Below are 19,323 nucleotides of genomic sequence, written 5' to 3'. Positions count from 1 at the left end.
AGATTTCATGTGGACTTTCCATTATCTTGATTCTTTTTCTTTACTCAGATTTTATTGTGAGTCTTGAAGCTGGAAATCTTTTTCATTCAGCAGTTTTTAGATTCCTTTATGAAGAATTATGTGTAACATCAGTATATATTTTATTGTATATTTTAAATTATTGAAATAAGTAATTTTTACCCTAGAAATTCAGATACACCTTTACATAAAATCTGCTCTAGCTGCAGTTTTTGTGACTACCAGTAGATGGCATTGTAAGTTCATGAAAAAAGAAAAAAATTGCCTCCGTAAATTAAACAACTTGAATACAGAATTCTAAGCCCGGAAACTTTCAAAGTTACAGATATTCTAAGTGACATTGATGGGGTGGGATTGGTCATGTGGGTTAAAAATGTCTGTTACCTTTAATTTTGTCTTACAACAATAGTTGGTAGGGATTTTGGGGTAACATTTATATCAGTTTGCAATCTTTAGTGTGTATCAGAATTAACAGGAAGCCTTGCTAAAAAGAGATTGCTGGGCCCAGAATGTGATTCTGTAAATCTGGGGTCTGGTGCCAAAATCTGTATTTCTAACAAATTACCAGGTGATGCTAATGCTCACATGAATGATGTTGGTAGTCTGCGGAGCACACTCTAAGAACCACAGGTTTGGTTTGGTTTTTTATTGTGGTAAAATATAGGTACCATAAAGCTAACTACCTTATTATTTTAAGTGCACAGTTCATTGATATTGAATACATTCACATTATTATGCAGCCATCCCCACCATCCATCCCCAGAACTCTCTTCATCTTCTAGAACTAAAACTGTATACTCACTAAACAATAACTTCCCATTTTCCCCTTCTCTCAGCCCCTGGAAGCCATCATTATACTTCCTGTTGCTATGATTTTGAGTACCCTGAATACCTCATACAGGTGGAATCCTGGCATTTGTCTTTTTGTCACTGGCTTATTTCATGTGGCACAACGTGCTCTAGGCTCATCCGTGTGGCGGCGTATTGCAGAATTGCCTTCCCTCTTAAGGCTGAATAATACTGCATTGTGTGTATAGACCACGTACTGTTGATCCCTTCATCCATCAGCGGACATTTAGGTTGCTTTTACATTCTGGCTGTTGTGACTAGTGTTGCTGTGAATGCAAGTGTACAAATATCCCTTCAAGACCCTGCTTCCACTTCTTTTGGGTATACACCCAGAAGTGGAATTGCTGGATCATTTGGTGATTCTCTTTATAGTTTTTTGAGGAACTAACCATACTGTTTTCCAGAGTGGCTGTACCATTTTGTGTTCCCATCAAAATTGTTTTCTGGTTTTTTGATAGTAGCCATTTTCCTCCGTGTGAGGTGGTATCTCCTTTTAGTTTTGGTTTGCATTTTCATGATGATTAGTGGTGGGGGACATCTTTTCACATGCTGATTGGCCATTCTTACCTCTTCTTTGGAGAAATTCTATTCAAGTACAGTTGCCCATTTTTGAAGTCTGCTGTGTCTTTGTTCCTGGGTTTTAGGAGTTCTCTGTATATTCTGGATATTAGTCCCTTATCTAACTTGCACATATTTTCTCCCATTCTGTGGGTTTCTTTTCTTTTTTACTCTGTATAATGCCTTTTGATGCACAAAATTTTAAATTTTCATTAAGTCCAATTTGTCTTTTATTTCTTTTGTAACATGCCTTTGGTGTTGTCTCTTAAGAAATCATTGTATCCAATGTCATCAAGCTTCTGTCCTATGTTTTCTCTAAGAGTGTTATTGTTTTAGGTCCTTCCTTTAGGTTCTTGATCCATTTTGAGTTAATTTTTATATGTGGTATTATGTAAGAGTCCAGCTTCCCTCTGTTGCATATGGATATCCAGTTTTCCCAGCACCATCTGGGAAAAAACTGTCCATTCCCCATTGAGTGGCACCTATGTCAAAAATCATCTGACCATATATGTGAGGGTTTATTTCTGGGCTCTTTGTTATACCCCAGTAATCCCAATGTCAGTCTTTATGCCATTATCACACTGTTTTGATTATTGTACTATAACTTACTGTAGTAGGTTTTGAGATCTGGGGCATGAGTCCTCTAGTTTTGTTCTTTTACAAATTATTCTGGCTATTTTGGACCCTTGAGGGTCCATGTGAATTTAAGGATGTGCTTTTCTATTTCTGAAAACAAAACAAAACAAAACAAAACCCCAAAAAACAAAACAAAACAAAAAACACACACACAAGAAACCTTATTGGAATTTTGATAGTGATCACATTGAATCTGTACATCTCTTTGGGTAGTATTAACATTAGAAAATGTTTTTACTGAAGTATAGTTGACAAGAATTGACATTTTAATAATATTAAATGTTCCAGTCCATGAACATGTGATGCATTTCCATTTATTTGTGACTTCTTTCAGTCATAGTTTGTAGTTTTCATTATACAAGTCTTTCACTTCCTTGGTTGAATTCCTAAGTATTTTATTCTTTTTGATGCTATTGTGAATTGAATCATTTTTGTAGTGTTTTTTTTTTTTAGGTTGTTCATTGTTCCATATAGAAATACAACTAGTTTTTGTGTGTTGACTTTGTATCCTTTTACTTTGCTGAATTCATTTTTTTGGTTTTAGTAGTTTTGTTGTTTTTGGAATTCTTAGGGTTTTTTGGTTTGGTTGGGTTTTTTTGAGGTAGGGGAGGGGCAGAGAGAGAGAAAGAGAGAGAGAGAGAGAGAGACTCTTAAGTAGGTTTCACACTCAGGACTCTGTGCCTTGATCCCAGGACCCTGAGGTTTTGACCTGAGCAGAGACCAAGAGTTGGACACTTAACTGACTGAGACACCCAGGTACCCCAGAAATTATTAGGGGTTTTATAAGTAATGTCATATTATTTGCAGAACAGAGATCATTTTCCATTTTCCATGCTCTGGCTGTTTTAATGGGAACCACTTGGTGTTTTGTGCACTAAACCTGATCAGGGAAAGTTTCCTGTCCTGCTCTTAGTCTCTAGTCTTAATGTATCCCTGTGAATCCAGGAGAATTGTCCATTAGTGCTAAATGTGCTGTGTCTCATCCACTCATTGATACACCAAGTAGTTAGAAACTACTTTCTGGAGCCTTGTTCCTTGGGTTAAACAACTCCATGCTTCACCATGGTATACTTTCAGCTTATTTTTATTTTCCTTTCACCTGTCAGATCAAGTTAGTAATAGTGCACACCTCATAGGGTTCTTTTGAAGATAAGTGAGTTAATACAAGTAAAGTACCTAAAACAGTGCCATGTAGGGCGTTGACTATCATCAGTATAATTATTATTTTAATACATGTAAAGCACTTGTAACGGTTACAGGCTTCTTATTGTTGTTCCTGTCTGCTGTGTTCTTTTTGTCTGGTAGTATTAGTGGCATCCCATGTTTTAAAACTAGAAAACTTTAAAAATTATCACTATTAAAATAATACCATGTTGGTCGATACTATTAAAAGTTTTAATGGATTTCCTTCACTTTTAAATCTTTACTTTTTTTTTTTTTTTTTAAAGATTCTTATTTATTTGACAGAAAAGAGAGAGAGGGAATATAAGCAGGGGGAGTGGGAGAGGGAAAAGCAGGCTTCCTACTGAGCAGGGAGCCTAATGTGGGGCTTGATTCCAGGACCCTGGCATCATGACCTGAGCAAAAGGCAGACGTTTAACGACTGAGCCACCCAGGCACCCCTACTCTTTATTTTTTAATTTTTTTAATTTTTATTCTTTTAAAAGATTTTATTTATTTTTTGACACAGAGCAAGCAAGAGAGAGAGAAAGAGAGCAAGCACAAGCAGAGGAAGCAGCAGGCAGGGGAGAAGCAGGGTCCCCGCTGAAGAAGGAGCCCAACATGGGGCTCGATCCCAGGACCCTGGGATCATGATCTGAGCCACCCAGGCGCCCGTCTTTGTTTTGTTTGTTTGTTTGTTTGTTTTGTTTTTTTAATGAAAAAAGATTTTATTTATTTGAGAGAGACAGAGTGAATGAGACAGAGCTCAAGAGGGCAGAGGGTCAGAGGGAGAAGCAGACTTCTGCTCAGCGCGGGAGCTGGACACGGGACTTAATCCAGGGACTCTGAGATCAGGACCTGAGCCCAAGACAGCCACTTAACCAGGAGTCCTAAAACCTTACCCTTTTGAAATTCACAAATAAGGTAGTTCTATTTCCCAACTCATTCTGAACAGTTAACATCAATAGGCATTTAAAACCAATTATATATACAAGCTGTTTTTTTCCTCTTGGGCTTCTAATTCATGTCACTTTTTGTTTGCCACTTTCAGGGCAAAGCACGTTACCGGCGTGGCTTATTGTATTTCAGTCTTACTTAAGGGGGACATTGAGACGCAAATCTGTTTATCAGAATGATCACTGAAAGTAAAGGGAGTGTAAATATCTAGTTTGGAGTTTACTTAACCTTTTCCATTGAATCACTGTGTCATTTGGATCATTTCATTTGTCTTTTTTGTTATGAGTAGCTTTAGAAAATCTGAATATATAATTGTTTACAACTACCCACTCTAACAGTGAGAAGCAAAAGGTAGATAAACTATTAGTCAAAAAAAAGGTTTTGTAGTAATTATTGATAATTTGTCCTTTAAAAACTCAAACCTACTTATTGAGGTGACAAGTTAATGAGATTCTGTTTTGCTATTAATAAAGAGAACAGTATATTTTCTGACTATTAATAAAGAGAGAACAGTATATTTTCTTTGTTTTTCTTGCTTTCCCCTCACACAGTGAGGAAGCAGGGGGAGCAGACATCCTGGTAGTTTAGTTAATATGTAGTCCTGAAATAACCTCTGCATTGTTTCCAAATCTAATGTACTCCACAGTAAATATGAATACCATTAATAAAATATTTTTAAATTTTAAAACTATGTTTCTTTAACAGATTTCTATAATCCAGGAGCTTGTTACGAATTATGAAACCTCTCTTAAAACGTGTGACTTTTTTAGCCCTTATGGTAAGTTTAAATTAGATTGAATTGGAATTTGATTACTCACTTCAATCCATTTTTAATCACTTAGAGTTAAACTAGCCTGTATTTTATGTATGTGCTACCTGATACCTATTTACTAAATAGTTTTTGAATTTGTGAAGGAAATTAGAAGAGCACTTTCAGTCTTACTTAATTTAAATTTTCCATAATCTTGTGAGATGGGAGTTAACGGTGTTTTAACATGGGTAAACAGACTTAAGAGGTGAGCGGCTTGCTAAGATCGGACAGTTAGTTTATATTGAAACCTATTTTTCCCAAATTCCTACTTCTCTGTTCTTTCTACTCTTTTTTTACTTTAAATTCTGTATGATTTAGTCTTTTGTTTCTCTCTTTATCAGGACAGATTTAAATTAAGGCATCTTAGTTTAAAAAACATTCTAGAATGCTTTCAAGTCATTCAGATGCTAACTTCAGTCTGAGTTCTTCCTGTGTCTTTTACATGTTATTGCCCTTTTGTTTTTGTTAGTTTAAAACAAACTTCATAATGAAATAACAACACAGAAGTAGATGGGAGAATGAACCCTTGTGTCCCCATCACCCAGCCTCAGTGGCCAACATTTTGCCAGTCCTGTCTGAAGTTATCGTGTCTCTTTTCTGGGGTATTTTTATTTTAATTTTATTTTATTTTAAAGATTTTATTTATTTATTTGACAGAGATCACAAGCAGGCAAAGAGGCAGACAGAGAGAGAGAGAGAGGGAAGCAGGCTTCCCGCTGAGCAGAGAGGCCTATGCGGGGCTCGATCCCAGGACCCTGAGATCATGTCCTGAGCTGAAGGCGGAGGCTTTATCCCACTGAGCCACCCAGGCGCCCCTTCTGGGGTATTTTTAAAGCAGACATCCTGTTTTACCTGTCAGTACCTTAGCACGCATCTCTAATGGTTTAAAACACACAGAAGATGTAGCCAGGGTGCGAGTTCACGCAAGTTAACGCTTGTATCATAATATTGCACACCCAGTCCACATGCAAGTTTCCCCAGTTACCTCAAAAAATGTCTCTGTGTAATTGACTTATTTGGCTCCGAAAAAAGTCTACACTTTACTTTTGGTTATGTCTCTGATAGTCTTTTAATCTTGAGCAGTAACCTCCCCTCCCATTAAAAACAAAAAAATCCCCACCATTTATTAAAAGGTCATTTGTCTTTTTTTTTTTTTTTAAGATTTTGTTTATTTATTTGACAGACAGAGATCACAGGCAGGCAGAGAGGCAGGCAGAGAGAGGAAGGAAGCAGGCTCCCTGCTGAGCAGAGAGCCTGATGTGGGGCTCGATCCCAGGACCCTGGGATCATGACCTGAGCCGAAGGCAGAGGCTTTAACCCGCTGAGCCACCCAGGCGCCCCAAAAGGTCATTTGTCTTATGGAATGTTCCAAGTTATGGATTTGGCCGATTGCTTTCTCCTGGTATCATTTAATATATTTTGCTCTCCGTATTTCCTGTAAACCCGTAGTTAGATTTACAGGCTTGATTAAATCCAGGTTTCTTGTGAATACTTATGTGTTGCTTTGTCTCACATCTGGAGCCAGAAGACATTCTGGTTTTCTCTTTGTGATGTGATGATGGATCTGGGTTTAGACGTGGTCAGCCTGATCTGCTGGTTAAAAAGTTCCTCTTACCTGGTGATTTTGGCAGCCCCTGAGGACCATTGCCTCAGTCCCTTATTTCATTCGAATCATTTTTTCCCCTGCATTTAATAGTTAGAATTTTTCTTATAAAGAACTTGCCCTCATCAAATATCTGGTTCCCCTGAAATATGGTTTACATAAAAGGAACAAGATAAATGCTTGTCTCTTTCCCTTATTTATTATTTGTTTTAATTTATGCTAATTTTTGTGTTTACATTGTTCTTTCATTTGATTAGCTAGTCTAGGAAACCTTTTTTTTTTCCTGTGGTGTGGGTAAATTCTCCTCTCTCCTCTTTCTACCTAATTTCAGACCTGTATGTCTTCCCTGCTGAAATCCATTTGGAGAGCTTGGTATTTCTTTATCTACTATTCTGTAGCTCGAGGTTCAGAATGGGGAACAGGAGAGAACTCAGCTGACTGTCACTGCTTTTGTCACATTGTCGGGTTCATTCCACCTTGTCAGGAAGGTCTCTTCATACCTTCAACTTTGGCTTCCCCTGATGTAGGGTTGAGACCTAGGAAATGCAAAGCCCTAGTAGGTCTTGTTTGTGTGGGGTAGTTAGGGACTTCTCTTAACCCAGCTGTTTCCCCTGACTTTTCCTGGTCTGCTGCCTTACATTCTTAGCCAGAAAATTCATAGAGTTAGACCGATTTACCTCTTTCCCCAGGATGGTTTCTTTGGGGTGAGGTAGGTGTTAGAAGCCTATGAAACCAGCATCTTGTTTCTCTGCCTGGCTGCTACTATTTGAACTTTATGGCATAAGGTCCTACCTTTCTCTTTTGAAATTGGTTATTTTTCTGTGTTTTTACCCTTACTTTTGTGGTAATTATTAATTTCATCATGCATTAAGGGAGAAAATATGTGATTTGCTTTACTTTGCCTTCTCTATAGTAATTTTATATTTGTCTGATTGCAGAGAATGGAGAGAAGGAACCCCCAACAACACTGCTCTGGGTTCAATATTTCCTGGCACAGCACTTTGATAAACTTGGGCAGTATTCTTTGGCTTTGGATTATATTAATGCTGCAATTGCTAGTACTCCCACTCTAATAGAATTATTCTATATGAAAGCAAAAATTTACAAGGTAAAATCTTAGTTGTGTTTTTTGATGAATTTGACACTTTAAGAACCCTTGGAGTTTTTTCTATATAAAATATAAAAATAACTTCTAGGGTACACTGATAATCTGTTTCTAACACTCTAATAATCCTCGGGCGTTTTATGTTACATAGTGGTATAAACAGTATATAATCCTTGGTAATCCCTTGATACATCTCTTAGTAAATGCGAATTGTAATTTATCCAAAGAGTTCTAGATAAATTTGTTAGAAATGGTACCAAATTTGTTAGAAATGGTACTTTTTCTATTTATATTCACCCATAATTTTTTAATCATAAATTCTGTGGTTTCTTTAATACTTTCGTTTCTTAAAGCACATGGGTAATCTCAAAGAAGCTGCAAAGTGGATGGCTGAAGCACAGTCTTTGGACACAGCCGATAGATTCATCAACTCCAAATGTGCGAAGTACATGCTTCGAGCAAATATGATAAAAGAAGCAGAGGAAATGTGCTCCAAGTTCACAAGGGTAGGAAATACCATACATGAGCGTGTACTTTTCTGAATTAGTAAAATGAAACTCCAGTTCTCTGATAATTTGTGAAGTTTGCCACTAAAGTTCGAAAGAATTCATTTTTTTTTACTATTTGTATGAGTCCCGTCTAAGTCGTGTCCTAAGTACGGTTTCTTCTGTGGTGGAGTGTGTGTGCACATGTGCTTCTGGTGGCGGATGGTTGAAAGACAGTAATAGGAACACAGTACCTTTATACACAAATAAGCAATATGCCAGACTTCAGTGCTTATGTGTAGTATTCAGTTTACAACTTTTTTGTCTCATTAGTAATTTGTGGCTCCTTTTTAATTTCTCTTTTACAGTTGTTTTGGATCTGCTCATAGAGTTCTTTCTATGTAGAACTAATATTTGTGGGGGTGCCCTGGGTGGCTCAGTTGGTTATGCATTTGACTCTTGGTTTCACCTCACAACATGATCTCTGGGTTGTAAGATCAAGCCCCACATCAGGCTCCACTCTCAGTGCAGAGTCTGCTTGAAATTCTCTCTCTCTCTCTCTGCCCCTACTCCCCCTTGGGCGTGTGCACGCATGTGTGCTCTCTTTCAAAGAAATAAATCTTTAAAAAAAAAGAGAGAGAGAAAAGGACTAACATTTGTGGACTATAGTCTCTGGTATTTTAGAATTTAAGTTCTCCGAAATTGTTGGGCTTAACATCTATTCCTTTCCTTTCCCTCCTTCACCTTCTTTACATATATTTTGCCATGTGGACTTTCTATCTTGTTATAAAAATAGTAAGTTTATGGTTAAAAATATATGTAGACTAACGGAACAGGTAAGGTCAGAAACAGATGCACATGTGTTTGGAAACTTGGCATATAGCCAAGGTGCTTTCAGAATCAGAGATGAAAAGACATTGCTGACACAATTAGTTATTTGTATAGACAGACATAAAATGACATTCTTCTGCTGTACAGAAATCAGTTGCAACTTAATTAAAGAAAGCCTTATAATCTAGCTTTAGACTTTGAGGTAGGAAGCATTTCTTAAGGCACTGAAAACCTTAAGTATAAGAGTAAAGTGAATATATTTGGGGCACCTGGGTGGCTCAGTGAGTTAAAGCCTCTGCCTTCGGCTCAGGTCATGATCCCAGGGTCCTGGGATCGAGCCCTGCATTGGGCTCTCTGCTCAGCAGGGAGCTTGCTTCCCCCTCTCTCTCTGCCTACCTCTCTGCCTACTTGTGATCTCTGTCTGTCAAATAAAAATAAATAAATAAAAAATAAAATCTTAAAAAAAAAAAGTAAAGTGAATATATTTGACCATATTAAAATTAAAGTTTACCTATAACAAAAATAACTATAAGCAAAGTGAGAAGGTAGACCATAGAATTGGAGAAGGTATTTCCAATCCATATGATGGAATAAGAATTTATAAAGAACTCCACAAAGAAATAGTTACTTAATACACATTGAATATGACTTTGAGGCATAATGTGCAGACTATGTTCCCAAGTTTAATTTCCAACTTTTGATGAAAATACTTGCGAATAAAAAATTTTTACCTCCTAGTGCACATGACATACACATTGGAGGGCTTTAGTGCTGGTGTTTGTGAGTAAGTGATTTTATTTTATTATTTTTTTTAATATTATTATTATTTTTTTTAAAGATTTTATTTATTCATTTGACACAGAGAGAGAGAGAGATCACAAGTAGGCAGAGAGGCAGGCAGAGAGAGAGGAGGAAGCAGGCTCACTGCTGAGCAGGGCTTGAGCTTTTATTGTGAATAGCTTGAGCTTTTATTGTGAAAACTTAACTACTTAAAAGAATGTCATAGAAACAAAAATACACACACACACTAAACCTTGTAAGCAAAAAACAAGACAAGAGAAACATGGGCAAAGGATGCAAATAGTTAGTTCACAGAAGTGGAAAGTGGAATGGCCAGAAACGATGCTTTCATTAGTAATCAGGGAAATAGTAAGATCTCATTTTGTACTATCTAAGTAGCATAAATTTAAGTCTGGTGTTCATAGGTATTGGTAAGTAATCTGTCATATATACAGATATATATATACACAAATATATATCATATATATGAAATGTATGTTATATTAGTAAGAGACAAATGGTGTATAGGTAGTAGCCTTTCATGAAAATTTAAATGTGTGATATATGTGAGTGTGTATGTATGTATGTTTATCTATGTGAGTGTGTATGTATGTATGTTTACCTCACACATTTAAATTTTCGTGAAAGGCTACCACCTAGAGACCATTTGTTGTCTCTCACTCATCATAAAAATGGCTTTTTCATCTGAACCTTCCTGAATTCCACTTTCTCATATTTAGAGTAATGCAAATAATTTGTGTACCATTTGTAAGGGGAAATAGAAAGTGGCTTTAACAATTATTAAGCCCTGAGCTAAGTACTTTATATACATAATCTCACTTAATCCTACCAGTCCTCTGATAGCATTACTCCCGTGTTATAGTCAAGAAAATATTTAGAGTGATCAGGTACTGTGCCAGCTGGAGATCACCCAGCTAGTCATTCATTTTGGAGCCAGGATTCTAGCTTAGGGGGTCTCTGACACTAAAACTAAAACACATGTTTTAGAATTGTAATAGGAGCAGAAACTGCAGTGACTAATGTTTCCGAAATTCACACGCTGCAGGATCAACAGATGCAAAATGGTAGGTATATTGTCGGGGGGAAAGCATTAGCAAGAACGCTGGCTGACAGGTAAGGAGAAAGAAAAATAAAATAAGGAAAATCATGATAATGTTTATGTTCACGTAGCACTGAACCATGTGTCTGGCATTTGGCAACAAAGTGGTCGAGACTCTGAAGGGTCACGTAGTACATAGTGCTGGAGCTCAGACTCTTCCATGCCCTTCACAGTGCAGCACAGTTTTGGAGATGGCAAGATGGTACAAGAATAGATGTAAAGGCAGCAGTGTTTGTGCACGAGACAACCCCCTGAAAGGCCAGAGCGGGGATAAGAAGGAAAGTGCCAGTAAAACGAGTATACACAACTTTTTTTTTTTTTAAAGGAAGTTAGGTTTTATTTATTTATTTGACAGAGAGAGAGAGAGCACAAGCAGGCAGAGCAGCAGGCAGAGGGAGAAGCAGGCTCCCTGCTGAACAGGGAGCGCGATGCGGGGCTTGATCCCAGGACTCTGGGATCATGATCCAGGCCGAGGCAGATGCTTAACGACTGAGCCACACAGGCGCCCCTGTACAAAACTTCTTAAGTTGAGTAAGTCCAGTGATATTATTATTATTATTATTATTTTTAAGATTTTAGTTATTTATTTGAGAGAGAGAACTCGAGAAGGGGAAGGTCAGAGGGAGACCAGACTCCCTACTGAGCAGGGAGCCCAATGCAGGTCTCGATCCCAGGACTCCAGGATCATGACCTGAGCCGAAGGCAGTCGCTTAACCAACTGAGCCACCCAGGCGCCCCAAGTCCAGTGGTTTTAAAAACCAACAGGCACATATGCACACCCAGCCATAGTCAGCCAAGATGTGTCTGAAAAGGCACCACAGAATGTGGAAGAACGGGAAGGGCTGGCTGGTTGAGGAGAGGAGTCCCCGAAATCTGTGGTCCAGCTGGCTTGTCAGACTTGCATCTGGTCATCCACACTTGACAAGTTTTCCTGTCGGATGGAGAGCTGCTTCTGTTTGGCCACTCTTGTTCTTTGGCCAGGCATGTCCATAATGGTGGTAGACAGCCCACTGGACCAGGGGAGGAAGACTGCTAACCTTCGAAAGTCACTTTATGTGTGATGATAAGTGATTCTAGCTGATGCTAATAAGTCAGTGAAGTGGCACATTTCCTTCTTGCAGAATTTTCACTATTTTTTAGAGTTTTTGTATAGAGTTGTTGATGCAAGCTGGACAGTTCTAGTTAGTAAAGATTTTCAAATGAAAAAGAATGTAGATTTCTTACAAAAATATGTAATTATCAAAAAATGGAAAATAAATACAACCATAAGGAAGAAATAGCATATACCTAGAATTCCATTCACTGAAAGATAACCAGTTGTTGCTTTTTTTTTTTTTTTTAATTTTTTTTTTTTTTTTTTCTGTCAGAGAGATCAGATAGGGGGAGAGGGGGGGGGGGGGGGGGGGGGGGACACATGCTCCCTGCTGAGCAGAGTTCCTGATGTGGGGCTTGATCCCAGGACCCTGAGATCATGGCCTGAGCCGAAGGCAGAGGCTTAACCCACTGAGCCACCCAGGTGTCCCGAGATAACCAGTTTTTATACTTTTAATGAAAATGTTGAAAATTGAACTAGTCACCCAAAAATGAGTGTGAAAAAGAACTGAGGGCTGAAGTTATTTATGTATGTATACCTTTACCATCTTCCGTGGTGGGTCACATAAAATATATTTGAAATAACTCCTCTAAATTGTGACAAAGCTTCAGTGTCCCTCCATTGAAAGTCGGTGCTTTAAGTCTTACACTCTGCTCAGAATTCTCATTGAACCCAAGTTAACAACTGTTCTTCCCAAATACCATTATTTGGTTTTGTCAGCCCACTGCAAATGAGAGGAGCTGGCAAGGAACAGGAAACAGACACGTGGACATGAAGAAAGTATCAACCAATGGCCTAAGATGAAGGGAGGAGACTGGGAACCTGGAAAGCAGGCTTAGAACTATTCCTAACAGATTCAGCAATAATGGGTGTACATCAATGATAGTGACCCTGAGCCAACAGGGAGAGGTTAAACAGCGTTTGCTTAAAAAGGAGAAGATAGGCAGTGCTTCATAGGATTACTGTCTTAAATGGTTCATTCATTCATTAAGGAGGCTTCCCCCTCCACATGGGGCTTGAGCTCACAATCCTGCTCTATCAAGAGTCAGACACTTCACCAACTGAGCCACCAGGTGGCCCTGTGGTGTTCAAAACTTAGCTTCACCAGTTTGGTGCCTTTCCCGGGTAGTGTTGAATACCCCGACAGAGCTGGGTAAATAAGACATGTGATTTTGAATCAGCAGAATTTGGAAGCACCTTGAGATAGTTGTTTATTGCTATTCATTGTCATAATAATACTTGTAGCCATCGTTGTAAAAGAGAAAATGAGGTTTTTATAGGATCTCTTTTATTGTTTGCTTCCTATATTTGTGAATGCTTCCCTTGCAGGAAGGAACATCTGCCATGGAAAATCTAAATGAAATGCAGTGTATGTGGTTTCAGACCGAATGCATTTCAGCTTACCAGCGTTTGGGGAGGTACGGGGATGCCTTGAAAAAATGCCACGAAATAGAAAGGGTAAGTTGTAGAATTTTGACTCTATTTTTCTCCTGTAAGGTGACGAAAAAAGCAGGTTGATTTCTACATGGGATCCTCTACCTGTTCTGACTACTTTGGAAACTTCATTGTGGAAAGAAATCTGGATGGTTGTTAGCCTTTCAGACATTCAGAAGTTGTGAACAGATGTCTGCTTTTTTGATCCTCAATTGGTTATGATTGTGACGTGTCTACATAATTTGGTCTGTGGGAAGAAGGAAAAGATTGATCTATCAAGCCATTATTGCTATTGTTAACATACATTCAGAATTTCTATTTCGTAATCAGGCCATTGTTTGATTTCATCGCTCGCCCAGCAGGACACACAAGCCCATGGCCACCTCTTTCCCCTTTATGTCAGGATCTGCTCTGTAGTCAGCCTCTCTCCAGTTTGTCTTCCCAGGATATTGTTCTCTGTGAACAGCAGTCTGCGGCTGGTTTGCAGGCTTATTGTATTACTTGCTTTTAGGATTATGTGTGATGTGCCTTAGCGAGGGGACTTTTCTTTTCCTTTGTGTGAATTTTGTTTTCCTGTTCTTTGTCATCTCTGAAGCACTCTCCTTCCAAATGGACAACAGGAGGAAAAGAGCCACAAAAGCGCGCCTGAGGCAGTCCTCAGCAGCCCTCAGTTGGGGGCTCAATCGGCACCCCCCTGCTCCCATGCTGACGCAGTATAAAGCCACAGGCGGCGTAGTCAGGTGAGCCTGCTGTCTGCACTGGGCAGTCACTTTGGCCGTTTTCCCGTGTGAAACTTCTGAGGTGACCCAGAAGAAAGAAATTTGCACATCCTCAGGATCATTATAATCATATCTCCAGCTTCAGCCCCAGTCCTAACATTAATGACCACGTATTTCTTTGTGATATTTATTGAGGATTGTTAGAATATGATGACTAGCAGTTTCATTACTAGGTTTCATTTAGATTATTCTCTCCCTTGAATTTATAGTGATGTTGGCTGAGGAACATGAAATAAAATTCTATAATGTCAGATCAGCTATATATAGTTCAAGAAATATGATTTGACTGGTAGAAAGCATTTTTGAAGAAAAAAGATTACAGGAAATCACTGGCTATCAGAGATTAAAATATGGCAGACATTGTCACCCTCTGTTCATGTTACATAATTATTGCTAGAAACTTTACTGTTTTGATTTTGGATTTGTTAGTCCTTGAGGACAGAAAGAATTAGACACAGATTTTAAAAAAGAGTGGGGCGGGGGAGGTGCCTGAGTGGCTCAGTCAGTTAAGGGTCAGCCTTTGGCTCAGGTCATGATCCCAGGGTCCTGGGATCCAGTCCTGTATTAGGCTCCCTGCACCGTGGGGAGCCTGCTTTTCCCTCTGCCTCTGCCCCTTCCTGCTGCTTGTTCTCTCTCTCTCTCATGATTGCTGTCTCTCAAATAAATAAATGATATCTTAAAAAAAAAAAAGACTATTTGTAGACCACTTGTAAGCTAGTCTTTTATAGTAAAAGTAAGACTTAACTCTTCTAGTGGTTGTATGTTGAAGTGTGAATGCTTAGTACAAATAGGGAGATTAAATATTTATTGACTGATAAATGCTAAAATTCATTTCTAATAAAATTAACATAATCTAAAATAATTCTTAATGATATGTTTTGTGAAGATTTAAGAGTAATTGCAGAATTTACAGATTTATTATAAGTATCTGCATAATTGCTTTTGTGCCTGGATTTTAACTATTTTTGTAAAGAAATGAGCACCTTTCAAAAATACAACTTTGCAGTTTACCTTCACCTTCAATGAATACAGTAGAAGTTCAAATAAGGGCTAGGCCTTTCTTTTGCCTTCAAAAATTCATTCAAGAATTCTGTCTTCAAGGTTAGTTTCAGCTATGACACATATTGCTGTTAGCTTTTAGTAATTGGATTTAAAATGTTAGAATTCTGGAATGGTCCCGTGTAATACTTTCTCTGCGTTCATCTTGCCACCCTCAAAGGATTTTAGGATTATATGTAACAGTTATAAAGTCCAGCCCAATCTGTTTAGAACTTGAGTTTTATTAAAAACAAAAACAACCATCTTCAGAATATTGGATATAAATTTGTGTTCAGAATAACTTTAAACTATTTTCTTTTAAGAATTCCTTTCTTTTCCTATTTTTCCAGGTGATTAGTTTCTCATTATTTTAGTCTGCTTCATATCTGAAACACAGCAGTAATACATATTTCTAAAACTTCATGATAAGATCTAGGATTTCCAATAGATCAGAGCCATATGCAGTTCATAACTTGATCTTCTAGCGCATCTTAATCCTGATCCAGTTGACGCCTGCTTTATAATGACAGATTTTCTATAAAGGGCCTAGAGTCACGTATTATGCTATTTGGTCTGGTTATTATTTTTTGAGTCAGAGGTTTTTGTTGCCTTTCTGTATGTGAGCTTTTGTTGGTTTCCTCCAGGAACTCTGAGAAGTAATGGAGTGGGAGAATCTGGGTGAAAAGAGAGGGACTAGTAGGGAATTCTTAAAGGAAACCACACTCTTAAGCTGTCACTAGCATTTCTCAGTTCTTCGCTGACTTGACTTAACGTTGATTCCAGCCTAATTTTGACAAGTTAAGCAATTCCTACCAACATTACCTTCCCCCGGCCCCAAAAGAACTAGTAGTTTATAATGAGAATATTGAGTTAAAAGCCTGAGCTGTATGTTAAAATTTGGGTACCTAGTTTCTGCAGGAAGCTGGTAGGTGACCATACTGTGTTATTGTTTAGCTAAAGTATGGGGAGACTAACTTCACCTGTTTGTGTCAGCTAGTAGATTTTTATGTTTTATAAATCTGGAGACTTAAATCACCTCAAGGTAGTGTTAGGGAGATCTTTGTGGTGATGGACTAGTTCTGTGTCTTGATTGTGGTCGTATTTACACAAATTTACACGTGATAAAATCATATGGAACTATATACCCACATTGTTCCGATGTCAGTTTTTTTATTTTGTTCTCATACTGTCGTTGCGTAGGATATAACTTCTGGGGGGACACTGAGAGAAGAGTGTACAGGATATCTCTATGCTAACTTTGCAACTTCCTCTGAATCCATAATTATTCCAAAATAAAGAATTTTTTAAAAAGAAAATCGAGCTAAGATTATTTAGTTGTTTATAAGTAGGATTCTGCAATATAGCATTTCTTCCCAAAGCAAAATTATTTTGTTAGTATCCTACTTTTCCTAATGTACTCTAGCCTTATGCTGTCCAGCATTGTTAGCTTACTATAGAGTGACCAACATCCTGGTTTGCCTGGGGCAGAGCAGGTTCTTAAGACACAGGGCTTTCATTGGAAAAACCAAGAAAGCCCCAGACGAGCTGGGATAAGTTGGTTACCCTATGTATGGAAGACTAACTGGAGAGAGGCAGCCTGTGAGCTGTTAACTGGTAAAGAGGCGGCTTAAATGTTTGTGGTTCCCTACGGCTCCCTCTAAGACTTGACTCAGACCGTGTCTACTAAAGCTGCTAGAGTATCTCCGGAAACTTGCATCTGCCTTTTTACACATAAATGTTTCTCAACTTTAAAATAAAGTCCTGTAATCTTGTAGATGTTATCATCTGATTTTGTATTCCTTGATTATTGGCACTGCCATTTTTCCTGAGTTGTATTGGATTTTAAGATCTTATGGTGCTAGAATAACTTGATTTACGTTAACCACGAAGATAATTTTGTGGGTTTTTTTTAAAAGCATTTATGAAATATGTAACCCTTTGATTAAAAAAAACAGGTTCATGTTAATTCTTATGAGTTGGTTTGTCTTATTGATGAGAGGAATGCAGTTTTCAAACATAACCTGTTAAAGCATGATTCCTAAAGTTATCAACTAATGTTAAATGTTCATTTTTCCCCCTCTACACTGTGTACTCATTCTTTTTATCTTAGAATTCTTCCCTTAAAATCTCAGGTACTTAAAGTAATTCTGTGTGTAGAGTATTTCTAATCACCAGCACAACTAAAATTATGAAATGTGGACAATTACTAATGTGTCTTCTGCACAGTGAGTTACTTTGGCCCCTGGGACAGAGGGCAGATGAAGTAGGAGAAGAGCTTAATCTGGTTTTGCGTATTGAATCATTCGTTTTTCTTTGTATTTTTAGAGAAGCTAAAATAGGGGAGAAGAAAGAAGATAGAGGTAGAGGTGCACATAGGAAAGAAAATAAAAGTTTACATTGTTTTGAAGTAGCGATGTTAATTGTCTTCTTGTCATGTAAGGAATTAGCTTTTTAACTTCTGGGGCCATGGACCCTTTGAAAATTGAATGAAAGCTTTGAACTCTCTCCTTGGGAAAATGTTGTTATGCTCATTTATACACAGACTACATATTAAGAACCATTGCTAAAATGGAATGTTGGTAGATTAGTGGGAGTTTATTGAATGAGAAAAAATCATAATGCTCTATGTCCAATAAAATTTAAAATATCTTAATTTGATTCCTTAACAACTTCGTGAAATTGGCTGTATACATTTCTTTATTCCTAATGGAGATTAAATATTTGAGGCTGTAGGAAATTAAGAGGTCACACATGCCTGATAAGCAGCTTCTCTCTTGAGTTGGCAAAAATTATCCTTATTGAATGTTTTGCCCTATGCCAGACCGTGGGGATAGAGATGACAGGACTTACCCTCAAAGAACTTACAGTTGAGTAGAATAGTCTGATTTGTAAACATTTAATATGAACCTATATATATTTGACCTTCATTCAGAGCTCTGTTTAACTTTGTCATGTTGATTTTGGGAGAATACTAAGGAAAAATATTTCCTTAGAGCAAAAATTAATATATACTGATTTCAGTTTAAAAAAATCTGATCTAACTTATTACACAGACATTGAGTATCATCACAAAACATGATTTATAAGGAATGGCCAAGGATTGTTATAACAGAAACTTCAGTTGAATACAAAGAAGAGTTTGATGTCCTTTGTAGTGTTAAGAACTGCCCAGTAGAGAGGGCAACTAAGTGGAATTGTGACTGCTTACACTGTATTTGGGCTTTTTATGATCTTCTTTTTAAAAATAGACATTGTTGACATATATGTAAGGAATAATTTTGTGGGTTTTTTTTTAAAGCATTTTTTTGAGATAACCGATGATCAATTTGACTTCCATACATACTGCATGAGAAAGATGACCCTTCGTGCCTATGTTGACCTTTTGAGATTAGAAGATATACTCAGAAGACATGCTTTCTATTTCAAGGCTGCCAGATCAGCAATTGAAATATACTTGAAATTGTATGATAACCCCTTAACCAATGAGAGCAAACAACAAGAAATAAATTCAGGTAACTGGAAAGGAACTTGTGTTAAAAGGATTGAAAAGAAAACTACATTTCAGAATGTCATTAGCATTAACAACATATAGAAAAGCATGTTGTCAAATGGATGTGAAGACGAAATCAGGTCACTTATATGCTAAAAAAACGGTGGGTGGGGAGAGGGAGGTGCTTGGAAGAAGTCAGTGGGATCCTATTCTGTAGCTGATACTGATAAATAGCCCTAATGGATGACTTGTAATCTTATTTATTTTTTTATTATTAAAGATTTTTTTTTAAGTAATCTCTACACCCAACATGGGGCTCAAACTCACAACCCCGAGATCAAGAGTACCACATTCTACCAACTGAGCCAGCCAAGCTCCCCACAATCATTTTTTATTTTTATCTTCAGTAAGGCCAATTGGGAAAAATAGAGATGTCTGGGTTCTTTTTCTTTCTTTCTTTCCTTTTTAATAGCTTTGAGCCCTTTTGGGAAATACACGTATTCTTACAACTTTTGCTGACTAGTTGGTTGAAAATAATAGTGCCAATGGGAAGACATGTACAGTTTTTTATTCAC

At 37.7% G+C, this 19,323-nt stretch overlaps 1 protein-coding gene across 5 annotated transcripts in view; it reads left to right on the top strand.

The window, feature by feature from the left end:
* Positions 1–19,323, top strand: part of LOC111146888 (N(alpha)-acetyltransferase 16, NatA auxiliary subunit) — a 65,223-nt gene that overhangs the window by 36,639 nt on the left and 9,261 nt on the right. For all 5 annotated transcript variants that reach the window (XM_022502608.1, XM_022502612.1, XM_022502610.1 and 2 more), the window contains 5 exons: positions 4,885–4,957; positions 7,532–7,701; positions 8,052–8,204; positions 13,337–13,465; positions 18,557–18,770. In XM_022502608.1, coding sequence (XP_022358316.1) covers positions 4,885–4,957; positions 7,532–7,701; positions 8,052–8,204; positions 13,337–13,465; positions 18,557–18,770 — 739 coding nt within the window. The remainder of the gene's footprint in view (positions 1–4,884; positions 4,958–7,531; positions 7,702–8,051; positions 8,205–13,336; positions 13,466–18,556; positions 18,771–19,323) is intronic.

The sequence above is a fragment of the Enhydra lutris genome, unplaced genomic scaffold (genome assembly GCF_002288905.1).
Source record: "Enhydra lutris kenyoni isolate GAN:26980312 unplaced genomic scaffold, ASM228890v2 scaffoldscaffold15, whole genome shotgun sequence".
Classification (NCBI taxonomy): domain Eukaryota; kingdom Metazoa; phylum Chordata; class Mammalia; order Carnivora; family Mustelidae; genus Enhydra; species Enhydra lutris.
Note: the sequence above shows the minus strand (reverse complement) of the source record. Positions and strands in the feature narration are given on the sequence as shown.